The sequence below is a fragment of the Balaenoptera physalus genome (assembly GCF_965194825.1).
Source record: "Balaenoptera physalus genome assembly, chromosome: 7".
In the NCBI taxonomy this organism is placed as follows: Eukaryota; Metazoa; Chordata; class Mammalia; order Artiodactyla; family Balaenopteridae; genus Balaenoptera; species Balaenoptera physalus.
In genome coordinates, this window is record NC_138886.1 from 100,198,326 (window position 1) to 100,220,421 (window position 22,096).

The following is a 22,096-nucleotide window of genomic DNA, read 5'->3' on the forward strand; positions in this document are numbered from 1 at the left end:
GGCTTTGTATTCCACTCTAAAAGGGTTTCTGTTTGAGTTTTAATCCACTTTCTTAAGTTTTCAACAACATTTACATACTGTGACCAATTCCAAGTTGACATCCTTGACACAGGTATCTGAAGCCCCGCACATCTGGATAATTATCCCCAGTTCCACCCTCATTTCTTTAACGAGGTTGTTAGTCATCTTTTGGGTCTCTTCTGTCCCTTCTTTTCTGCCATCTACTTTGTCTCCCCATGTTCGTGCTCCGTGTCATTCTCAAGTGTTCCTTTGTCATATTGTGTTGTATTAGCCCCACTACTGTAATGTAATTTTATGTTTATCACTGTGTTTATAGTTTGAATAAGAGAGGGAAGGAAGGAAGACAGGAAAGGAGTAGGGAAGAAAGGAGAGAAAGAGTGCATAAATTGTTAGAAACGTGGACTAGATAGGCACAGAATGGTAAGCCCCGTGGGGGTCTACCAGTCATCCATGTGGCACTCTAGTCCTGTGTCAAATCAGGCATTGAAAATCAAATTGGTTAAGAGGGAATAGAAGAAAGGAATAGAACATATAATTGCCTGTTTTAAAATCTTGTGTTTATTTAAAAGAATACATAAATCACCGCAAGATCTTTTTTGACCCACGTCCTAGAGTAATGAAAATAAAAACAAAAATAAGCAAATGGGGCCGAATTAAACTTAAAAGCTTTTGCACAGCAAATGAAACCATAAACAAGATGAAAAGACAACCCTCAGAATGGGAGAAAATATTTGCAAACGAAGTAACAGACAAAGGATTAAACTGCAAAATATACAAACAGCTCAGGCAGCTCAATATCAAAAAAACAAACAACCTAATCCAAAAATGGGCGGAAGAACTCGACATTTCTCCAAGGAAGACTTACAGATGGCCAAGAGGCACATGAAAAGATGCTCAACATCACTAATTGTTAGAGAAATGCAAATCAAAACTACAATAAGGTATCACATCACACTGGTCAGAATGGCCATCATCAAAAAATCTACAAACAACAAATGCTGGAGACAGTGTGGAGAGACGGGAACCCTCTTGTACTGTTGGTGGGAATGTAAATTGATACAGCCACTGTGGAGAACAGTATGGAGGTTCCTTAAAAAACTAAAAATAGAACTGCCATATGAACCAGCAATCCCACTACTGGGCATACACCCTGAGAAAACCATAATTCAAAAAGTCACACGTACCCCAGTGTTCATTGCCGCACTATTTACAATAGCCAGGACATGGAAACAACCTAAATGTCCACTGACGGATGAATGGATAAAGAAGATGTGGTACATATATACAATGGAATATTACTCAGTCATAAAAAGGAATGAAATTGGGTCATTTGTAGAGATGTGGATGGACCTAGAGTCTGTCATACAGAGTGAAGTAAGTAAGAAAGAGAAAAACAAATATCGCATATTAACGCATATATGTGGAATCTAGAAAAGTGGTACAGATGAACCTGTTTGCAGAGCAAGAATAGACACACAGACGTGGAGAACAGACACGTGGACACAGGGAGGGAAAGAGAGGGTGGGATGAACTGGGAGATTAGGTTTGACATAAATACACTACCATGTGTAAAATAGATAGCTAGTGGAAGCCTGCTATATAGCACAGGGAGCTCAGCTCGGTGCTCTGTGATGACCTAGATGGATGGGATGGCAGTGGGGAGGGAGGTCCAAGAGGGAGGGGATATATGTATACATATAGCTGATTCACTTCATTGTATAGCAGAAACTAACACAACTTTGTAAAGCAATTATACTCCAATTAAAAAAAAAAAAAGAATACATAGACTGTTGCAGTGAAAAAAATGTAGGTTTTATATAACAACATCAACATGTGTCAATATTTATAAATCTGTTGTTAACATTCTATAAGAATAATGTGTATTTTGAAATATTTAGGGAGAATATCAAGAGAAAAGTCTGCATATGGAACTTCCTTCTGTTCAGTACTGGTTCTGCTCTAAGTAGATTTCAGTTTTGAAAATGCATTAATAGGGACAGAAGAACATAGGATGAAAGGAGAAATAGTCACCATGACAAAGAAAAACTCTGGAAGTTAATAATGGTCTTTAGTCATATGAGAGAACACTGATCTGTATTATCCATTCCAATTATGGCAACAGTAGAAAATACTCAAACTCAATTAGAAAAAGTGTCAGTTCAATTCAGTACGTGTTTACAGAACTTTAACCCCATTCAAGGCCCCCCACTGAATAAAAGAGTAAGGCACAATTTCTGTCCTCCAGGTGCTAAGGAGCCAGTGCAGGTGAGGGGAAATGTGGATATTTTGTAGACCAGCTAAACTTGGGCATAGGTTTCTCATTCTCAATTTATGTTCAAGTATAAATAGAAGATAGATTTTTATCTAAGGGTAAAAACGATAAATTTTGCTAAACTTTCATAATATAGCCTTATGGTTTTATCTGATATTAAGTAGAAAAATATTAAAGTTAAAATAATATTAACCCTAAAATCATATGAAACAGAACAGCCTCTCATATTTTTGTATATAATAGACATTTGTTTAGTGCTATTTTAATTTATTTAATTTCAATTAAAGTTATTACACAATTACTCACTGATTTATTTTAAATCACCTCCCAAATTATTGCCTCTAAAGGAATACATGTAAGGCTTTTGCTGAAAGTAAATATTGAAAGACATACCAATACACACCTAATAAAGTGCAGCAGAACAAAGTGGGTTATAGTAACTAAATTAGTCTAAAGGAATAACTTCTAGGCATTTAAAATGTTATAATTTGTTACCAGAATTTTAATCCTGAAATGACCTGTGATGTTTGAAAAACCTCAGAGTTGGACAATAGGACCAATTATTAAGAAAACGGAATCAATCTCTTATCAGGAACATTGTTCTTTCACAAGTACATAAAACTTAGTGAGTTTCAAATTGCTTTCTTGACCTGATTCACCCCACCCCTTAACCTATTCTTCTTCTAGTTTTCCTGGTCTTGGCTAATGATTCCATCATTCACGGGAACTTACACTAGAGACATGGGAGTCACCTTTGACACATGTGTCCCTACACATCTAAAGAATATCAAATTCTGAATATGCTCTCTCCAAATTATACCCTAAGTAATCTCAAATCTCTCCAACTCAACTCACTCACATAATGCAACTCAAGACTTGCCAACAAACTCTTTTCTTTGCGTAAGTGGTTTACTTGGCTTGAAATGCTTCTTCCCAAGTTTTTCACCTGTCTGTCCACATCTCATCATTCAGGTCTCCACTTAAATATCTCTTCCTCAGAGATGTAGTCCCTGACCGCTAGTACAAATTTGGTTCCTCCAAATTCCTCTAAATTTGTTAAGTGTCTGGCTGGTCAGCCTGTCAGTGCTTTACCCCCAACAGCATTGAACTCTCAGGCTGGCTGCAATGTTGGCCTTCCCTTATTGCTTGTCACTGAGATAGCTGTTGTTGGCAGTGTCCCTTGGGAAGGAATCTTCCATGTGCTTGGCTACGCAGCCCTGGTAGAAGTTCAGTGCCGAGGGGCTGGGGGTGGAGCAGCCTCTAGCTGAAAGAACACAGATTCCCACTGTCCTTATTGAGGTTCAGTAGATTTTCTTGAATGTATGCTTCTAGATCTGTTGTATGTCTGTGGTCAGTTTCCAGTGTCCTTCAGTTGTTATCCTTAACATTTTTTTTTCAAGTTTTATCATTGCTTTTGAGAGGTAGGATTTGCCGGGCTTCTCACTCAGCCATTTTAGAAGGCTCACCCTTTCAATTATTTTTAAAAGACATTTAAAATCTACATGATAATTTCCTTGTAAATTCTGGTATTCTTCATTCCTTTGTATTAATCCATATTTCCATGTATCCTTTTCCTTCTGCCTCAAAGACTTCCTTTAATTTTGCTTGTAGTGTGGATCTGCTGGTGAGAAATTCTTTCAAATTTTGTATGTCTGAAAAAAGTTGTTATTTCACCTTCATTTTTGTAAATTGTTTTCACACAATATAGAATTCTAGGGTGACATTTTTTCATTTAGTACTTTCAAAATATTGCTCTGCTGTTTTTTCACTTGCTTTTCTTCTGGTGAGAAATTTGCAGCCATCTGTGTCTATGTTTCTACGAGTGTGACATATCTTTTTTTCTCTAGCTGCTTTTAAGGTTTTGAGCAATTTGTTTCTGATGGTCTTTCATTTTGTTTTATTCTGTTTCTCATGTTTGGAGTTCATTAGGCTATTTGGATTGGTGGTTGTATAGTTTTCATCAGATTTGGGAAGTTTCAGTCATTTTTTCTTCAAATATTTTTTCTAACGTCCCCGGTCTCTTCTTCTTAAGGGACTCAGTTACCACATATATGAGTTAAAGCACATATTAGGTTGCTTGATTTTGTTTTGTCACACACCTCACTGATGTTTTATTTATTTTCTTAAATTATCATTTTTCCCTTTTATTTCCTTTCAGAATATTTCTATTGCTGGCTTCAAGTTCACTAATTTCTTCTTCTGCAGTGTTTAACCTGCCAGTAATCCCATACAGTGTATTTTTTCACCTCAGACATGGAAATTTTCAAATTTTAGTATCTTTTGTGTATCCATTTGACTTGTTGAACATATGGATGGATGTTATAATAACTACCTTATTGTCTTTCTTTGCTAATAATAATCTGTGTCAATTCTGTGTAAGTTTCAATTGATTTTTTTTCCTCAATATGAGTCATACTTTTTTGTATGCCTGGACATTTTCAATTAAATGCCAGACATTTTGATTTTTAGCTTATTGTATATTTTTGTATTCTTATATGCTTGAGCTTTGTTCAGGAAACATTGAATTGAAGGGGATTTGATCCTTTTAGGTCTTGCTTTTAAAATTCGTTAGCTCACACTAGAGCAGTGTTTAGTCTAGGGCTCACTACTGAGGTAAGACCCTTCTGAGTACTCTAACCAAGGACAGTGAACTATGAGGTTTCCAGTCTGGATGATATGAATGGGCACTATTCCCAACCCCATGTGCATGTTAGCACTATTTCCCAATTAATCCTTTCAGATGGTTCTTTTCCCAGCATTGATGAGTTTCCTTACTTGCATACACTGATCAGTGCTTTGCTGAAAGCTCAAGAGGGGTGTATTGCAGATCACCAGTGTTCATTTTTTCCTCTCCAACCTCTGCCTATGGACTTCACATGCTTTGTTCTTACCAGGCTTTTGACTCTGTCTCCTCTACTCAGGGAATCTGCTGGGCTTTGCCCCAGTTTCTCCTTCCTGCTCTGTGAGATGGAAACTCTCTAATGCAGTGCCCCAAGGAGTTGTAGGGCTTATCTTGTCTGTCTCTCTTCTCTGCAACATCACTCTCCTTTATTGCTTGAAGTCAAATATCTTGAAAACTATTGTTTTATGTTATTTCCTTTTTTTTTTTTTTTTTTTTGGTTGCTTCAAGTGAGAGAGTAAATCTGGCCCCTGTTACTCCATCTTGGTCAGAAGCAGAAGTCATAAATGCAGTTTTAACTGTTGTTGCACCTCCTTTTCTTTGCCTACTGCTCTAACAATAATCATGTAGCTAATGTCCATTGTGGACTTGCCATGTTTCAGGCACTGCTCTACACACTGTATAGATATTAAGTTGTTTAATAATCATATTAGTGTTATGTGGGAGAGACTTCTTTATCCTTTTACAGCTGAGGAAACTGAGACACAGAGAGGTTAAGTAAGTTTTCCACTATAGAACCAGTATTCAAACCCTTATAGGACAACTCCATAGTCCTTTCTCTGAGCTACTACTCTGTGTTATGCAGGGCTATTTGTGGGAACAGATCCAGAGGCTGTAAATATATCAGCACAAATTTAGTCTCACTACTGGTAAAATAGATTTCCTTCCCTAACTGACAAGTATGTGTGGGGTTTACTTTAATAATATTGTTAGTGATGCAGTTATCAAAATATAACCTCAGTTAATAAAACTAATGATTATAAATTAAAATCACATAAAATTGGAAAAACACTTTCTACTTTCAACTAAGTATCACATTTCCTGCTACTCTTTTTAGAATGTAGGTTCTGTACTCTTACAATAGGGGAAACTATCGCTTCCTATTTCAGTGCATAATAAGTGACTTCTGTGTCAAGTACCCCAATTATTTAAATAGTTGAATTACATACAAGAACATTTTTCATGCGGGTTTCTTATAAAAGTTAAGTATGTTGCTAAGTGGTAGTTTAATGCATTATTTTGGTGGTTGCATTCAAATAAATATGATGGATTATTTGTATTAATTATGGACATATAAAATTTTATTTGTTCTTACAACAGTCCAATAGCAAATATCTCATGCTAGTGGACCGATAGAAAAAAGGTCACCTTAGCATTCATTACCAGTGACCTCTGAGACTTGAAAGTTGGCTTCTCTAGGTCACTCCATGGTCAATGATATGAGGGTCAAGGAAGCCTCTACTTAGTGGAGATTAAACTCAAAGGGGGCCACCTGGGGCTCTCCGCCATCCACAGTTGGAGAGCTCACTGCTGATAACCTACTGAGCAAAATACTCTCTATCCCAAAATATGAGTATATTTTTTTAATTTACATTTTTTAATCTATTGCTTTTACAAATCATGTTTGAGTAAATAGCGCTAATTTTTTTTTAATTGTATTTATTGACTTGCCAATTTGTTTTCAAGTATTCGGGTTACTTTATGAACATTTGTAAGTAAATGACATTTTATAAAATGGATTCTCTATGATGAGGCCTATAATTGACTTTCCAATCTAAACATTCCTGTTAGAAATCATCTTATGATAATGCATATTCTTATTTATTGTGTGGGCTTAACTGGAGAGCTTCTTGATTAACAGTGTAGCCCATTTTTTGAAGCATTGTTGGCTACTTTCCGATGACTGTGTAAATTTTATGTGAAGGGTATTGTGTGATGATACGATACCTAGATTACCTTGATATTTTGCATTCTTTTCAAACATTTTCACTAGAGAAGAGCCTTTCTTTCTCCTACTTCCATCCTAGGCTGTAAGCTATTTCCTTGTCACTGTAGTTTCCTAGCAACCCACAATAAGACACTAGGATATCACAGGTGCAATATGTATTTTCACGACAGTAGAAGTGAGAAAGTGAGGGAAGAACCATCAGCTCCAGGAAGGCTGGGCCATGTCTGGCCATGTTTTATCCCAGCATCCAGCAGAGTTTGTGATACTTAGAAGGTGCTACATCAATATCAACTGAAAATAAAACTGTACTTGTGGAATGGATGGAAATTGGGTTGGGGTTGGGGGAGAGGGAGGATGGAAAGAAAATGGTCTTTTAATAACAAAACTATATTACGCCAAAGCAAAATGCTTGCCAAAGTAGAATTTGAAGCTATGGAAGACTGTCTATATAGAAACCAATCTTTAATATTATACAAAAAATATGTAGCCAGGATCTGAAGTATTGACCTATTCTTTACCTTATAAAATATATATTCAAGAATAGCCACAAGGTGTATTGAATTATGCAACACGAAGGTCAAAAACAATAATGAAATTTGTGATTTCCTATATAAAATAGGGTTTTCGATTTTTCAATCATAGAAAGATTGCAAAATGTCTGGTTGTGAGCTCATTCTTACTGCTTAACAATCAAAAACCAAGCACATCAACCATCACTGGATGGTTCTGCAGATTGGGGGATGGCAAACTTCTTCTGTAAAGGACTGGCCAGCAAATATTTTAGGCTTTGCAGGCACATGTGCTCTCTGCCACCTACTCTTGGTTTTTAAGCTCGTTTTTCAACAAATCTTTAAAAATTAGCTTATGGGACTGTACAATAACAGGCTGCAGAGGGATATGGGAAGCTTAACATTCCGGACTTCTAAAAGCAATTCCTGAATTTTATCTATCTCTATTAAACCTCTTGAATTGAGCTTAAGTTTATTCTCATTTAAGATTTTAGTTAAAATCTCAGGACTGTTACAAAGTACATTATTTTTAAGTGGTTTTGCTTTACTCATTTGGCTACCTATCTATATTATAATTTAGTCACTTTAGGCTTAAAAAATCTGTCAAAATACATGTTGAACCTGCCTCATAAGATATAATTTGATGACTCACATGTGGTTAATTGTTCTAGGTACAAGTGTTAGTGATCACATTAGAAGGAAAGTCAAAACATTAGGACAAAAGAGGTTTTTTAAGGCCATTCTTTTGCGTTTCTATCACCTAATAAATGTTTCACTACTCCATTTTGCTTGAGGGGAATATTCCAGGGAATATAATTTAGGTGCTTTAGAACAGTGGTTCTCAAAATATAGTCACAGACAGGCAGTATCAACATCACTAGGGGACTTGTTAGAAATGCAAATTCTCAGGTCCCACCCCAAACCTGGTTAGACAGAGACTCTGAGATGGTGCCCAGCAATCTGTGTTTAACAAACACTCCAGGAGATTCTGATCCCAAGAAGATCAATATTACTATTACAAAGCAAAAGAGCAACAGGGAAGATGAGGACAAAAATTATTCGATCAAAATAACCCTGGCAAAATCATTTACGGAAAAAAATTTATTAGCTAACTGCAGTAATAAGCCTTAATTATTATCATTGCCTTTCAGTGACACATAAACTGTACTGCAAGAATGTGAAAGCATTTAAACTCTTTATTATCAAGTTTTCATTAGTTTGTCATCTAATACTCTAAGGGACATCATTTGAATTTGACAGAGTTATGTTTTTATCAGGCATGTTTATTATGCAATGAAGAATAATTATTTGCTTACACAACTTATAGACAGAGTGCAGTGTTTATATATTTTACACTATGTATGTGAATCAAACTTCTGAATTTTCAAAAGGTAGCTGCATAAAATGGATGATTCTTCTAAGTTGTGAACATAAAGGGTTTTCTGGAAATATTTTAGTTAATCTCAATAAAATGCAGGTCCAAGTATACATTAGTCACAACTTTTTGTGAAATTAAATAAACAACATCCTATCATTGGCTTGAAAGACATCAACTTCATATTTTATTGGCTTTCTCTTAGACCTTTATTTATGACACAAATGTATTATTAATTAAAGGACAATTATGTCTTTTCTTTTTACTTGTGAAATAGGAAAAATATGAGATTTTTCTGGGTAATAAAAATGACTTTGTGTGCATCTTGTTCTGTCTTCAGTTGGTTTCACTGTCTTTTTTATACTAATGATAAAATATAACTACTTAATATAAACTGAGTGCAAGTGACCTTGATAGTTGGAAAGATAAGACACTGTCAGAAAGTCGAGAGAACATGGCAGCAGTGTAGCAATGGCCTGCTGCACCAGAAGAATTTTCATAGTATGCTTAAGGTACAACACAAAATAGGTGTGCCCTTTTGTGCTGTCACTGGGCCAAAATGTTGGGAGAAAAATACATCCTGTTAACTGAAGACATTTTAATATGAGTTTAGAGTAGTATTTAGTATGTCTGGAGTCTTTATGTGTGTCTTTTATGGACAGACAAAAGTATATCAAAGTGACTGCTTATGTGGAAATTGTTAAAAGTCAAAGCTGCTTGTTCAGAAACAATTAAGCCATTTACATTGAGTGACACTGGTATTTTACCTCTTACCAGTGTGTGAGAACTATTATAACTTCAGAAAAACAGAAATGTTGAATGATTGTTAAACATGCAAGGAGACTTTATTCAAGGGAGATTGACTTCAGCTTTTTTCATGATCTTTAATATTTACAGGATAAAAATAGGCCAATAAAAGACAGGAGCAATTAGAATTATTCAACGAAAGTATTTCTAGATGATACATTTTGGGGACAATGTCAGAAAAGATTAAGAGTGGAGTTTAGATATATCAACTACCAGTGTCAAGAGAAAATTGGCAGTAGAGTTTTTTCCCCCTGCATTAAACAAACCAGAGATATGCTATGTATGTGTATGTGTATGTTGACTTACACATTTCAATGCACTAATAAGAATATATTATACTTAGACCACTTTTTAATGTCTTCCACTGTAGGATCTGAGATGGTTCATTTTGATGGGAAAAGTTCCTTGCTGTACACATTTAATCAGAAATCCATGAATCCAACAAAAGAAGTTATTTCTTTGAAATTTAAAACCAGAGAGAACAATGGGATTCTACTCCACAGAGAAGGACCAAATGGTAAACATATCACCCTGGAGTTAGTTAAAGGAAAACTCATCTTATTCCTTAATTCAGGTAAAAAATTACAAGGTGGTGTTTTTGGAAATACTATTTAGACGAAAGTATCTTTTTATGATGAATTCTTTCACAGTTAAGTAGTTAATTTAAAACCAGAATACTTTTGGATGTGAGGGCGATCTGGCTGTGACATCTGTCACCCCATTGATCGCCAGGGTTGATTTGGCTGATCTGGCTGTCCAGGCAGGTGTCCCCTTCCTCCCTCACTGCTCCATGTGTGTCCCTCCCGAAGCTGCGGGCTCGGTCGAAAAGAACGACCTTCCCCGATAGAGAAGGACCGTTCTTCAGTCAAGGCTATACGAGTAGCTGTGCTCCCCTGCTAGAACCTCCAAACAAGCTCTCCAGGTCCATTTGTAGGAGAACATAGGGTAGTCAAGCTTCCAAGACTCCAGACACATCCAAATGAGGCACTGCATGTGGCAGTCTGCTTTTCTTTAAATTAAAAAAAAAAAAAAAAACTTTTAAGAAAGAAAGCAGACCCTATAAATAATTACTCTGAAGACCGGAACTGTCCAGGCAGATGGAAACATGGTCACCTACAAGTGAGCTATACTAAGAACAACATGTGTGTATCTTGAGTACGCCTTTACGTAAAAAGTTTTATAGCTTGATAATTGTATAAGATCAGTAGCAGATGCTCAATAAATAACCTGATAATATCATAAAGACAAGAGTGGCTTATCGTAAATTTTTGAAGTAGTCTTGTGAATGACGTCCTAGAAAGAAAATATTTTCAAGAAAAATGAAAATTCAGTGCATAATAATAATAAAACAAGTAAGATGGAATATGTTACTCAAGATCAAAAGAAGATTGTATTTAAGACTAAGATAAAAGTAGCTGACCAGTTCATGGGATAAAAGGATGTCAGGAAAGTGTAATTGTTGTGAGAAGTGCTGAACTTCAAAATATTGTAGAAATCTTGGTATTGAACTGGATGGAACAGGGCCTTTACCCTTCCTCTCTTTTCAGGCGATGCTAACCTGCCCTCCCCTGATGCCCTCATGCTGGGCAGCCTGCTGGACGACCAGCACTGGCATTCTGTCCTCATTGAGCTCCTCGATACAGATGTCAACTTCACCGTGGACACGCACACTCATCATTTTCGGGCAAAGGGAGAGTCCAGCTATGTGGATCTTGATTATAAGGTGTGAAAATGACTTTTTAAATATTACAGATTTTATCATTTAAATGCGAAGTAACCTTCTAGAGAAAATACTACTACATAGAGAAATTTCCTTTCCTAGTAATTCAGAATTCTGGTAAAATATTCCCTATGGGTGATAATTGCACAGTGGGAGATGCGTGCTTGAGCTATTGAGACATTTTATCCCTTACAGATGTTAGTCTTCACATGAGAGTAAATAGTCATTAAGTTTAGGAAATCTATACCTGAAGAGCTACCAATAAAACAAGGAACGTCTTTAAATGCAATTGTTTGCACAGTTCTTCTGTATTCCATCTGGTGTTTGGCTGTGAATATTACCTTGGAGATTTCTGTGTTTTAGGGCAATCCTAAACAGGAATAGCTACCTAGGATAACTTGGAGAAGTAATCACCGTATATTCCAACCTGATTTTTTAAGTAACAAGAAAACCAAATGCACACAACTCAGAATACTGTTTCTTGGGATTTTTAAAGGCCTAACAATATTTGCAGCATGTTGCCTATGTGTGTCTAACCTACACTGAAATGCAGCATTTGTTCGGCCAGTTCTGCTCAGTGCATCTCTCAGCAAGCCAGATTTCAACATTCATTTGGTATGAGTGTCCTCAGCAGCAAAGACCAGCTGGAGATTCTGGTCTTGAATGATATTATCAATGGCTTTATTATTCTAACCTATCAGAGTTATGGCAAAGACCAGGATCCTACAGGCTGGTTTATAAAGTAGAATATCATCACAGTAGGCTGCATTGTCACACAAATCAAGATTTACCATGGACATAAGGATGCAGCATTCTTCATCAACAAAAATGACAGAGCCATATGAGCAGCAAATTGTAAGAAGGATATTTAACTTATTTATCTAAATGTAACAAATAAAACATTGGGAAATCTGCATATGAAGCTTCATTTGAAATTAACATGATAATGTAAAATAAGGCCAAATAGATTTGAGACAATTGTCACTATACCTGCTAATCATACATGTTTAGGCAGATACTCAGAAAATCATTAAACAATATTATTTATGTCATTTTTTTCTTTCTAAGATCAGCTTCGGAGGTATTCCTCGACATAGAAAATCAGTGGCGTTCCCACATAAAAACTTTCATGGCTGCTTTGAAAATCTCTGTTATAATGGGGTGGATATCATTGATTTGTCCAAGAAACACAAACCACAGGTCCTCATCATGGTAAGAAAGTCTATATGCAAGTTCAAGAGAAAAGGGAGCTGTAAGTTTTTTGATTGATTCAGCTTTAAAATATACCTCTTCTGAAGGCAGGGAAGGTACAAATCATATGTACAGGTATCCTTGGGGGATTGGTTCCAGGACGCCCCTATTGGAGCAATCCAAGAATGCTCAAGTCCCTTGTATAAAATAGCACAGCATTTGCATATAACCTAGGCACATCCTCCCACATACTTTAAATTGACTCTAGATTACTTACAGTAACTAATTGTACAATGTACAATGTACAGTAACTAATACAACCATTGTAATACAATGGTTGTAATACAATGCAAATGATATGTGAATAGTTGCTGGTGCAGGGCAAACTCAAGTTTTGCCTTTTGGACCTTTCTGGAATATTTTCTCTAAATATTTTCCTGGTTGGTTGAATACGAGGATGCAGAACCCGGCATAAAGAGAGCCTACTGTACTTTTTCGTTCATGTTTGGTTTAATTTTTATATAGGTATGGAAACAGATGAATACTTTCACAAAGATGTTAAAGTACAATCATATAAAGCTTTTTAATGCAGTGTCTTTTTTTTTTTTTTTTTTTTTTTTTGGCTGTGTTGGGCCTTCGTTGCTGGGCGCGGGCTTTCTCTAGTTGCGGCAAGCGGGGGCTGCTCTCCGTTGCGGTGCACGGGCTTCTCATTGCGGTGGCTTCTCTTGTTGTGGAGCACGGGCTCTAGGCACGCGGGCTTCAGTAGCTGTGGCTCACGGGCTCTAGAGCGCAAGCTCAGTAGTTGTGGTCCACAGGCTTAGTTGCTCCACAGCATGTGGGATCCTCCCGGACCAGGGCTCGAACCCGTGTCCCCTGCATTGGCAGGCGGATTCTTAACCACTGCTCCACCAAGGAAGCCCATGTCTTTTTTTTTTTAATTAATTAATTTATGTATTTACTTTTGGCTGCATTGGGTCTTTGTTGCTACATGCAGACTTTCTCTAGTTGCCGAGAGCGGGGGCTACTCTTCATTGCGGTGCATGGGCTTCTCATTGCAGTGGCTTCTCTTGTTGCGGAGCACATGGGCTTCAGTAGTTGTGGCACGTGAGCTCAGTAGTTGTGGCTTTCGGGCTCTAGAGCGCAGGCTCAGTAGTTGTGGTGCACGGGCTTAGTTGCTCCACGGCATGTGGGATCTTCCCGGACCAGGGATCAAACCCGTGTCCCCTGCATTGGCAGGCGGATTCTTAACCACTGCACCACCAGGGAAGTCCATGTCTTTCTCTTTGATTGGTTTCCTCTTCCTTCTTTCTCCCTTCTTTCCACATGGCTAGTCCCTCCATCAAGCTGAGATGTTACTAAGCTAGCATTTGTCCTTCCTTCTTTGGTCCATAATATTATACCAATCTATAAAGGAATCCTCTATAGATAGGTAAGCTCATACTCACACATGTATTTATGAATTTATATGCCTCCACATTTGGCATTGTTTAAAAAAAATCATTTTATATAAGCTTTTCTCCATCTTGATTTTCTGATTCAACTATACCTTGTAGGAATTCTTTTCAGTTATCAGGAATAGTTCCACGTTAGAATTTCTACGTCACTTTCCATTATGAAAGTGTACCATTATTTATCTAGTCATTTCCTACCCAAGGCATCTGCTTTAGCTCTACTTTTTCACAACTATAAGCTCACAATTGCACATGTGTTTTCAGATACTGGGGGCTTTCATTTTGATGGGACAAAGTTCCAAAAGTAGAATTTCTTGGTTGAAAGTTTGAAACAGTTTTAAATTTTAATAAATGTTTGGATTGCCTTCCAAAAAGCTATAACATGACACTCCCCACCAGCAACGTATGATAGAGCCCTTCCATTACATCTCAGGCAGCCACATGTTCCACATCTGTTAGACTCTTGCCAGCTCAAGGAACATGAACTAATATCTCATTGTTACTTCATGTTTATGTGACTACTGGTGAATTAAATAATCTTTTCACCTGTTTCTTGTCCATTTGGATTTGCTTTTCTGATCATTGTTCAGTCTTACTCTTTTCCCTATTTTTTATTTTATTATTTTTTTAACTTTTTGTTAATTTATAAAAGAGTTTTATATTTGATAGATAGTCCTTTGTCATTCATAGTCCATATATTTTTTCAGATTTATCAATTTTATATTAAACATTATATGATATGTTAAGTATATAAATATTTTTCTTTGTATGTGGTCAGTAGGTCTGTGTATTTCTTTATAGCTTTGGAATGTCTCTAAAATCCTATAACCTATACATGGTCTCATGGATTTTCTTGTAAGAATTTTTAATTGGTTTTATTTATCTATTTATTTTTAATTTTTTAAAAATTAAGTCTTTGTCTGAAATTTATTCTTTATGTGATATATGATAAAGTTTAATTTTTATATGCTGCCTTATTGATATCCATTTGTTCCTACACTATTTAGTAACTAACCCAAACTTTAGCCCACATAGTTGAATTTCATTACATACTTACTTTACATATATTCTCAGATCTTTTTGTGGGTCCCTTATTCTGTTCCACTGCTATGTCTATTCCTGTAGTAATAACACAGTGACTTGATTACAGTGACTTCATAGTATGCTTTGCTATCTGGTAAGTTAAGTTCTGCCTCACTGTTTTTCTTTGCATTGTATTTTTTGGAGAGAAAGGGCAATGTTTGAGCATTTATTCTTCTATCTGAAATTTATGAAATTTTTTTTAATCCCAGGGAAAATTTTTGTAGAGAGCTTAGTTGGAGTTACATTAAGTCCTTCCCATCCAGACACTATAATTAAAAATAGTTTGTTCTTGGAGCAATAGAGGTATCCTAGGGATTAAAAGTCTCTTTAAAAACAGAGTTATATAAAAAATAAAAACAACCTGCTAGGCAGGTCAGATCTTAGGCTGACTGATCGCCCTGGGTGACTTGGTTTGTGAGAGCTTCGGAGACAAAACCAGCCTGCCTATGGCAGGACCAGCCTGGCCATATCCTTTTCTTCAGACGCACAAAAGCGCATCTCCTACCTAGAGTAAGATGTATCTGTTACCTGAGTGACACACTTATAATCTCATTTACATAACCAAGGCAAGTACAAGAAAGTTCGTGGTGTAAGTTATGCTTGGTGCTAGCCTTCACATTGGATAAAGACATCTATCACCTCAAGGGAAGAAAACTGTCTCTTCTACTCTTGTATCCCACACCCAGCATTAGGCCTGGGAGAGATGTGGCTTGGGATTCCTTTGCAAATGCTGAGAAATGGAGAAGATGGACAATTTCTAAGAGACTCAGAAATAGGTTTGCCCAGCTGAACAGTGCTTAGAGGGACCTATAAGGTAAATCTGGATTTAAGTTTCATGGGGAAGCCTAATTTTTAAAGGCCTAGATTGCTGGATCATTGATAAGAAATTCTGTAAATTTTGGAAAATCTGTTGTCAATGAAATGGAAACATCCCTCCTATGCCTTCCTAAAGCCTCTTTCACTGTATTCACAGGGAAATGTGTCCTTCTCCTGCTCACACCCTCAAACTGTCCCCATGACTTTTCTGAGCTCCAGGAGTTACTTGGCTTTGCCAGGCACCCCCGGAGAGGACAAAGTGTCTGCCATCTTCCAATTTCGAACGTGGAACAGAGCAGGGCTGTTGCTGACCAGTCAGTTTCAACACAGGTCAGGAGCTTTCATCCTTGTTCTTAATGATGGAAAACTCAAGCTGAGTCTCTCCCAGCCTGGACATCCAGTAAGGGACGTCACAGCAGGTAATAAACGTCTTCTCTGAGATGGTGTATAGGTATTTGCCATGACTGTACCTTCTTACATGTAAACCTAAGATTGGTGATCTCTAAAATAAATGAATGACTGAATCCATGAGATATTCATAATCCTACTAGAGGGAACTAAATTCTTTTTTCCTTTGAAATAGGTAACTCTAGGCTGTTGGTGTGTCAGTCAATGTGACAGAAGTTTACCTACATCAAAGCATAATTATCAAAAAGTTTAAAAATAAATGATTATCAACTTATGGTTACCAAAGGGGAAGGAGAGGGAGGGATAAATTAGGAGTTTGGGATTAACAGATATGCACTGCTATATATAAAATGGATAACCAACAAGGACCTACTGTATAGCACAGGGAACTATACTCAATATTTTGTAATAACCTGTAAGGGAAAAGAATCTGAAAATGAATATATGTATTTATATATGGCTGAATCACTTTACTGTACACCTGAAACTAACACAACATTGTAAATCAACTATACTTCAATAAAAAAATAAAATTAAAAAAAAGAAAAAAATTCATTTATAAGTTTGTGGTCAGTAACTAGCAGTAAACTTGAAATACTAGAAGACATTAGCCTAATCCCAAGTAGTCTTGAGAAAATAGATTTCTTTGAACTGCCTTTTAAACCTATATACACATTGATTTTCAAAATAATGTAAGTTATTTTTCCCTCTTACATCAGAGCCACTGCTTCCTTTGTACCTACTTGTTTTTGATAAGGCTTCTACTAACTGAGTGAATGTTCTGTAGTTTTCTGAGAAGAACCTGTTTATTTCTAGACTCACTTCTAAGTCATGTTATTTTTGAACTTTGGGGACTGCTTTGCATTTAAAACTGGTAAAATTTAAACCCAACCAGGACCATGACATGTCATTCCATGAATGTTGAATGTGAAAGGAATATCTTGCCTGACGTATGGTTATCAGTTTTGGACTGAAAAGCTGGGAATGAAAATTAAATTTTCCCTTCTTTTTATAAATAAAAAATATATGATGGTCAGCATGCAAATGAACTGAGTTGATAGTGTCAACTCAGATTCAGTAAATTGCCTAAATCTTGGTTTGTGTAGATTTATAATTTATATGTAATATGAGCTAAAAGAGATAGCTTTTTAGTGTTGTTTCACGTGGGTACACACCACCCTTCCTCCCAACACACATATATATTAGTTATTGAATTTTTTGTAAGCTGGCACTGACACATTACATAAATATTTTATTGCACCAATTTTTAAGGTTTTACAGTGTAATGTGCTATTTTTCAGAAGCAAACCAAAGAGAAATTTCTCATGATGCTTGCTGCTTGCTTAAGTAGCATTTAAAGGGGAATCTTTTATGCATTTGAAATAGTTGAAAAATAAAACAGGCTGCAGTTTATTTCACTTTAAATCTTGTATCAAGTACCCAACCCATGTATCAGATTGAAACTTAAATTTCATTCAATGACATTGAAAAGACATCTTTTAGCGTATTTCCAGGTTTTAGATAATTTTTCCCAATAGTTATCTCAAGATAGTTCTGAAGAGATTGAGAAATGTACCAGGAGTGGATAATCTGGTGCATGTGTGTTCATATGGCTGGGCCCAGGTGGGGGAGGGTCGTGGAAATAGAGGAAAAGTGGGAGCAACAGAGGAAGAGGGAGAAAATGAGTGTGCGTGTTCACCGATGGAGTTCCCTTTATGTAAGAAAACACACAATTCCACCCTTTGCTAAATTGTCTCTACTGCCGTGGTCGTTATCTCCTTTTATCAGAAGAAATTACGTGACTTAAGCAAGTGAGCGGGGTGTATGTGAGGACTCCCGTCCCACGCATGTTTCTAAGTCTGCCTCTGCTCCTTTGATATGTAGCCCACTTCTTCTCCTGAAGACTCAGTGTCTTCATCTTTAAAATGACACTAATATGATTTATGGTGAGAATCCAGGGATATAACATATACAAACCCTTAGCACAGCACTGTTTATTAACAACTTCTGGTTATTAGTATCTCAACATTAGTCCCACAACCATGGCATCCCCCCAGATTGAAACCTTTCGAGGGGCTGGAGGATTGTGATAGAATTAGCATCATCTTCATAGTAGCACAAATCAAAAATACAAAATCTACTCTCTGGTCTCCATCCAACCTTTGACAATAGTGTTGCTTGGGAAACAGGCTGTCCTTTCATCAGAAGTGGGCCGAGTTGAAACCACACTAAAGAAAAACAAAGGATGAGAATTATAATGGATAGATGGAGAAAATGAATCTAAGTGCCTGCATTTTATTTTTAAATTAGAATGACCACTTTTTCTAAGAACAGTCTTGTATTATATAGGCGAATGGCATCTATTATAAATTCAAGGAGATATTCTGAGGGCTTTCTGCAAGTTCTCCCATGAAATAACTCTGTATGCTAGATAGGTAGAGAGGGAGAGAGGGAAACAAAGGAGGCGCGAGAAGGGGAGAGAGGGGGAGAGAGAGAAAGAGAGGAACTAGTTCGCAAAATCAAACTAAATACTGGGTTTTAATGACAGATTTTAAGTGGACATAGTTATCATACTGACAGGTGTACTATGTAGCCTTTAAGAGAAACAGCAAATGATAAGATTGGAAGGAACATTTAGAGATTTTTGTTGTTGTTGTTGTTCATTCTCTTTAGATCTAGGATTACAGAACTTCTTTCAAAACTTTATTTCAATTTCATAATATATGTTTTAAGTGTCTAACCTAAATCCTCCATATTCTAGTTCTCGGCTTTTCTCATGATCTTTCATGAACCAGTGTTGAGTCTTTGAAAATGTTTCTGGCTTCACAAATATAAAACAAAAAGCAAGAGTCTAGCATTTGTATTGTGTGTACATGTGCACGTGGTAGAAGTAACTGGTGACTTTAAAACTGTCCCCTCCCTGAAAGTGAGAAAGTGTTGGGAAGTATCATAACTAATATTTCTGAGAAAAACAAAGTTATAGCTGTTTTCACAACAGGATCTTTGACCTTCTGGGTCATGTTAGAAAATTACCCATTCAGGTGGATCTTGAGTCCACGTCAAAGTCATTAATGAGAGATCAAGCAGAAAAAAAAAAGCTGGTTTGAAGAGCATTTGAGGGACGTGGATTCGCACGGTCAATTGGACTATACATACCAAAATATGATATTAAATTAGATAGGATGGGTTAACTTTCTACCAGAAATATCACCATATTTTGGGGGTGGGGGCGCTAACATCCCCATTGGACTCTAACATAAATTCCCACAGGTTGACTTTTAAACTTATAGAGCTGTAAACAGTCTGTACCTTTATCATTCATAAAATATATTAGTTAAATATATTGGGACATTCCCGAAGATGCTCAGATTAGAGTCATGCCATCTCACTAGCATGCTCACGCATGGCATCAAAAAATCAAGCAGTCATCCCACTGTTGTTTTTCAGTGAGTGAAAGTATTTCTTTATGACCGCCTTCCCTGTTGACCAACATAATTTCTAAAGATTCCAATTATTCCCTGCCCCCCTGCCCCCTTAATTGAAACATGCATCTCTTGGGACTGCTGTGGGAGTTGCAGTGGCTTCCTGTAAGGGGAGGAATCCCTTGCCCTTGGCCAAGTGACTCATTTTGGCCAATGGCACGTGAGCAGAAGGAGCCTGGGCCACATCTGAGTAGAAGCTGCCAACGCCATAGCAAGATTCTCCCAAGTGCCATTTTCTCTAAGTCGTGAGACAGGGATGGGGGCTGTGCATTAGCCTTGGTCCTGCATGAATAAACACCTGGAACACAGAGGACAGAGACCCAGCTGGCCTAGAGCCAGAGCAAGAAACAAACCCTAGTTGTTACTCATTGAAACTTGGTGGTTGTTTGTGTCCACAAAATAACCTAGTAGAAACTAACACAAATTGTCTGGGTGTGTGTACTGGGACACATACTGCTTATTGATTTATCTGCATGACACAGCATCGGTTTTTCATTCAATAGAAGACCCAGAAGGTAAGTCTGTAGGAGAGTCATGCACAGTTGGTAGCTGGTCAACAATTCAACTAACTGACCATTCTCAACTCCACCACTTGAAGAAAATATAGATATTTCTTCTCACGGATTCAAGAGACAGTGCTGCTTTTAAAGGACTGATAATCTTTTTTTTTTTTTAAATAATAATGTAATAATAGCTTGATATACTGTATCAAATTTGGAAAAAGAATAGAAAATGTAAAAATGACATAAAATGAAAAACACAATTCCCTCATCCAAAAATGAAGGTTAATATTTAAGAATATTTCTTGCCACTCTTTTCCATGTTTATGTAATGCTTGAATATGTACCCATACACATACTTTAATGTAATGCTTTTATAACTTTATATTCTATGAATTTTCATGTTTTATTAATACTTAAATTATTATTTTTAAAGACTGCCAGTATATTTTTTTCTAAATAGTCTACCCAGATGATTATAGATAATGACAATATATGAAAGTAAGAAAAAGTTTTTATTTTTATCACTTACATTTTTGGAAAATACCTGTACTTCTCGACATCTCAAATGAGATGGACTAGGTGAGACTGAAATACGTCCGATGCCATGCAATTGGAAATATTTTATCATTTCATGATTGTTCAGGGTCATTCATGGAAATTGTATTCAATTAAGGCCCTAAGACTTGAAGAAACCAATGCTGCACTTTCCAAGGCAGAATGTTTGGGCGATCCACTCTTGTTTCCTCTTTACCCCTTTCATTCTGATTTCTTTCTTTTCTTTTCTATTTGCACATTTCTGACTAAATTGAGTGGTGAGAAAGTGAAAAACACCCCTGGCAGTGTGCATATAGGCCATAATATTCCTAACTGAACATAATAATTTTTGTCATTACATAAACAAGTACCAGACAGGCCAGTCCGTGACTGTGGTGGATAAGATGCAAGGACCCTCTGCAATTACAAAATTTATTCAACAAGCCCCTCTTCCTACTGACATGGGTAGCACTTTCCTCTAGATTAGAGTGACCAGCATACCACATCACCTAATTACCTACTTAGAGCCCCCTAGCCAAGCCCACATCTACCCTACACCTCTCTCTGTCTCTCTGTGTCTTCCGTGGTGCATTCTCCATTGCCCAGCCAGCCAAATGACCTGGGTGGGCTTCAGGTGAGTTCTTGGTGGTCTGTGGCAGGTGGTCCAAGGTAGGTATCATATTGTTTTCAAGTACTTGCTCTGTTTACAGGCATCTGTAGGGTTTATAGGAATCTCTTTTAACCCATTTTGTTTACTTCCAGGTGCTGGATTGAATGATGGGCAGTGGCATTCCGTGTCCTTATCTGCAAAAGGGAATCACCTGAGTGTGATGGTGGATGGTGAGGCCGCCTCCATGGCTCATTCCCTGCGTGGGCAGGTTGATTCAGGTGACACCTATTATTTGGGGGGTAAGTGAAAGGAACTGAGCTACACTGGCAATCAAACCATCTTTATCTTTCTAGCTCCTGCCTTCTAACCCATGTTGTTAAATGAAAATTATTACCGAAGAATGATTTTTCTCTTTCAGTTATAGTCATTGGGAATGCTGAGTGGACAAAGATGATAAATTATGGTCTAAAATGAAAGTCTACTAGTTGGCTTTGTTTAAAAGTGCACGTAATAAGATTGGTTTTAAATTCGGCACTTGTTTTCAACTATGGCTGCACATTGCAATCACCCGGAAAGCTTCAAAATTCTGATGCCTGGCTGCATCCCCAGAAATCCTGATTTAATTGGTCCCGAGACCTGGACAACAGGTTTCCTGATGCTCTCTGGGTGATTCTATGTGCAGACAA

The 22,096-nt window shown here is 37.0% G+C and overlaps 1 protein-coding gene across 4 annotated transcripts in view; it reads left to right on the forward strand.

Moving 5' to 3' along the window:
* Window positions 1–22,096, forward strand: part of LOC309665098 (contactin-associated protein-like 3) — a 239,849-nt gene that overhangs the window by 141,528 nt on the left and 76,225 nt on the right. For all 4 annotated transcript variants that reach the window (XM_082471232.1, XM_082471233.1, XM_082471234.1 and 1 more), the window contains 5 exons: window positions 9,983–10,186; window positions 11,160–11,335; window positions 12,401–12,544; window positions 16,031–16,292; window positions 21,563–21,709. In XM_082471232.1, the coding sequence (XP_082327358.1) occupies window positions 9,983–10,186; window positions 11,160–11,335; window positions 12,401–12,544; window positions 16,031–16,292; window positions 21,563–21,709 (933 nt within the window). The remainder of the gene's footprint in view (window positions 1–9,982; window positions 10,187–11,159; window positions 11,336–12,400; window positions 12,545–16,030; window positions 16,293–21,562; window positions 21,710–22,096) is intronic.